Below are 3584 nucleotides of genomic sequence, written 5' to 3'. Positions count from 1 at the left end.
CCCAACTATTTATTATGTTCCAAAATTGTCACTTTCTGTTAAAAATTGACAACAGTCTGAATTAGATGTTAATATGCTTTATGAGATATGATAAAATATGATTCTAAAATCTCAAACGACTATCATAGACAACATATTAACATTAACCTCAAACTGTTGTTGATTTTTTAACAGAAAAAAATGGTGAGTTTGGAACATAATAAATAGTTAAGTGATTATTTTATAATTTTTAATAGTTAAAGGACTTAATAAAGTAGCATCCCATAATCGAGGGAGATCATTTGTGTACTTAACCCAATTTAATAATAGTTTTATTATTTTCCCCTCTATTTGGCGCGTATATAAACAAACCCATAAAGAAGAAAAGGGGGAGAGGAGATCAACCAAACGGCAAATGACTTTGAGAAACTGAAGCAGAGAGAGAGAGAGAGAAACCAAAACCCAAAAAAGACCAACAGACAGAACAGTGTGTTTTCTCGGTTTAGTGTAATAAACAAGAGAGTTTTTTCCTCGCTGGTTATTTGTTGTTGTTTTTTCTTCTTTTTCTCTCTGGAAGAAGAAGAAGACGTAAACACCCATTTGATCGGATTGCAACTTGGGCTATTTGGGAGGTTGTTTGTACGCACGTTGAATGGAGCGGGGCCCAGAGTCCGATCCGCAACCGGAATGGACAGCTCCGGGACCCCAAACGGGGTTCGAAGGTAAAAAGATGACTCTTTTTAACCTTTTTTGTTTGTTTTTGTTTTCGTTTTGGGATTTGGGATTTCTTTTTTGTGTAATGTCGGATGTGATACGAGGTTTTTGTTTGAAATGCAGAACCGGCTTGGCGGTTGGGATTAGGGGATAAGCCGGAATCTTATCCGGAGAGACCCAATGAAGCTTATTGTATCTACTATTTGAGGACTGGGTTTTGTGGATACGGCTCCAGGTGTCGGTTCAATCATCCTCGTGACCGTACATCGGTAAATAATTCATAAATTTGATTGATTGTTCATTTGTTTCGTTCTGGTTCAAAGTTTTCTTGAAGGGTTTTTGGTTGTTTTTGTTTGAGTCTGGTCTTTGGAGTGATGGGGTATCGAATCAATGGGTGAAAATGGGAAGTTTTTGGTTAATGCATTAAGATCTAGTGTAAATTGGTAATCTTAGAAACATTTTATTCTCATTTGTTTTGATTGATGACGATGATTGGTTTAGGTTATGAGAGCTGGAAGAGGTAATGCAGGGGAGTATCCGGAGAGAGTGGGCCAGCCGGTTTGTCAGGTACTTTTGATTTAGATTGTGTCTTAAATGTTTGATAAATTCGAGGTATGTATGCTGAAATGCTACAATTTCAACAATGTGCATTGGTGAATTCTCTGTAGGTAAGTATGACTTCATGTCATTTCATTTTAAGTTTAAAGGATAGAGTTACATCTTGCTTTTTAGTGAATAGATTGCATTTTGGTTTGACAATTTAGCAAAATGCTATATAGTATGTTATTTACTATGGTTACTGTTTCGATTTTATTGATTTGCAGTATTATATGAGGAAGGGGACCTGCAAATTTGGTTCTTCCTGTAAATACCATCATCCTAAGCAGGGAGGTGGTTTTATTAGCCCTGTGCCACTAAATTATTTCGGATATCCATTACGCCCGGTTTGTACCACTTGACATAAGATCTTTGGCATTGTGTATTTTTAAGTGTGCTTAATAATTGAACTGCACTTTGAAACAGGGTGAAAAGGAGTGTTCTTACTATGTGAAAACGGGGCAGTGTAAATTCGGCGCAACATGTAAATTCCATCATCCCGCACCACCTGCTATAAAGGTTCCCGCAGCATCTCCAGCTCCTCAAGTTGCGCCTTTGCCTACTCCAGTTCCTGCACCTACATTATATCCCCCGGTGCAGTCACCATCCGGTCCTTCCTCACAACAATATGGAGTTGTAATGGTGAGGCCTCCCCTGATGCCGGGGTCGTATGTGCAAGGTCCCTATGGTCCTTTGCTTCTTTCCCCGGGCATGGTTTCTGTTGCGAGTTGGAATCTCTATGCGGTAGGTAAATTAAAATTTTATTCAGTTTCCTCAGCTGTGAGTAATTTTCATTAGTTTTTATTCTTGAGGTTGTTAATGCACCTGATGCAGCCACCTGTTAGTCCCAGTACTCAAGCCACTGCTGGATCGAGCTCAGTTTTTGGAGTAACACCGTTATCTCCATCAGCACCTGCCTATACTCGATCTTATCAACCTGTAATTCCTGGTGCTGTTTCTTCGAGTAGCATTCATCAGGAGCAGTCATTTCCGGAGAGACCTGGCCAACCAGAATGTCGGTATTATATGAAAACAGGTGATTGTAAATATGGATCCTCCTGTAGATATCATCATCCAAAAGAAGTGTCTGCACCAAAAGCTGATGTCGTCCTCAGCCCTCTTGGTCTTCCTGTTCGTCCAGTAAGAATTTGTAAAATGCCATATAAATTTGATGCTGTTTTTAAGGTTGGGTTTTAAAATTTTAATCACGTTTAATGCTTAGTAGTGGCTAGCATGAATAACTATTATCGTTGCTCTGTTTCTTGATGAAACTCAGCTTGCAATGAACCATAAAAGTTAAATGAAGGAAACTATCATGAAATTGTTTTGATTGAGTTGTTTTATTTATTTATTCATGCTCCATATCCCTGTATACATTTTTTTTTGTGGCCGGGTGTTCAGGTCGAGGTGTATCAGTATCACCTTTCTTTCTTGATGTCATTCTGCCTATGTTTCTAACAACCAGTTAATTTCTAAGGTTTTTATGTATTAGTCGAGAGTCTTTGGAGGATTATATCCTTATGCCCATTTCCGGCATGTACGGGATAAAGGTATCAGACACGAGTACCTAATTGGAGCAACATAGGTTTAATATTCAGGCTTGCTATCTCCTTTGTTACATGAATGATATTGTTTTATTCTCTGGCTTTTGGTACATTAGCCATGCAACATATATTTATGATACGACCTATTGTGTAATATGCACTCTTTTATATTCTCCACAAACAATTTTCAAGAGCATGAATGAACAAGTTAAGTAATCGTTGAACTGTTGGACTTTAGTTTTATACCTGCGGAAACGCAGTCTTTTAGGACAATTGGAGAATTTTCATCTAGAGTCTTGTTTCTCTTTAAGTTGTTAATATATTTACTTGTGTTTTTGGTAATGTCATAGGGTGCACCTCCTTGCATTCATTATTCACAACGTGGAGTATGCAAGTTCGGAGCTGCTTGCAAATTTGATCATCCTATGGGAACACTAAGTTACAGTCCGTCTGCCTCTTCCCTTACCGATATGCCTGTTGCACCCTATCCTGTTGGATCTACTATTGGCACTCTAGCTCCATCATCCTCATCTTCAGACTTACGACGAGAACTTCAGTCCGCGTCCAGCAAGGACCCTGCTCCAGCCGTAATGTCATCATCAGTGAGTGCATCGAGTGAATCAGTCGGTTCAGTTTTTTCTAAAGGTGGACCAGCTCCTCAGTCAAGCACACATCAATCAAGTCAGAGTTCTGTCCCTTCTACCAGCAGCAGCACCACCACCACCACCAAGGCACACACTTCCAGCTAAG

General features: G+C 39.2%; 1 protein-coding gene across 1 annotated transcript; it reads left to right on the top strand.

The window, feature by feature from the left end:
- Window positions 1-416: 416 nt before the first annotated feature.
- Window positions 417-3584, top strand: LOC120119565 (zinc finger CCCH domain-containing protein 58-like). The gene is made up of 7 exons (XM_039139377.1): window positions 417-701; window positions 817-962; window positions 1195-1260; window positions 1518-1637; window positions 1717-2034; window positions 2125-2430; window positions 3185-3584. The coding sequence occupies exons 1-7, from the start codon at window positions 632-634 to the stop codon at window positions 3581-3583; spliced, it is 1425 nt and encodes a 474-aa protein (XP_038995308.1). The 5' UTR covers window positions 417-631; the 3' UTR covers window position 3584.

The sequence above is a fragment of the Hibiscus syriacus genome, unplaced genomic scaffold (assembly GCF_006381635.1).
Source record: "Hibiscus syriacus cultivar Baekdansim isolate YM2019G1 unplaced genomic scaffold, ASM638163v2 tig00110332_pilon, whole genome shotgun sequence".
Lineage (NCBI taxonomy): Eukaryota > Viridiplantae > Streptophyta > Magnoliopsida > Malvales > Malvaceae > Hibiscus > Hibiscus syriacus.
The sequence above is the reverse complement of the archived record's forward strand: the minus strand, read 5'-3'. Positions and strand labels throughout refer to the sequence as shown.

What these genes read in the sequence shown, in the direction of transcription:
- LOC120119565 (XM_039139377.1), top strand. Translation starts at nt 632, where the DNA reads ATGGAGCGGGGCCCAGAGTCCGATCCGCAACCGGAATGGACAGCTCCG. An exon ending in TGGGCCAGCCGGTTTGTCAG is followed by an intron (nt 1,261 to 1,517) that starts GTACTTTTGATT and finishes ATTGATTTGCAG; the next exon opens with TATTATATGAGGAAGGGGAC. An exon ending in TTGGTCTTCCTGTTCGTCCA is followed by an intron (nt 2,431 to 3,184) that starts GTAAGAATTTGT and finishes GTAATGTCATAG; the next exon opens with GGTGCACCTCCTTGCATTCA.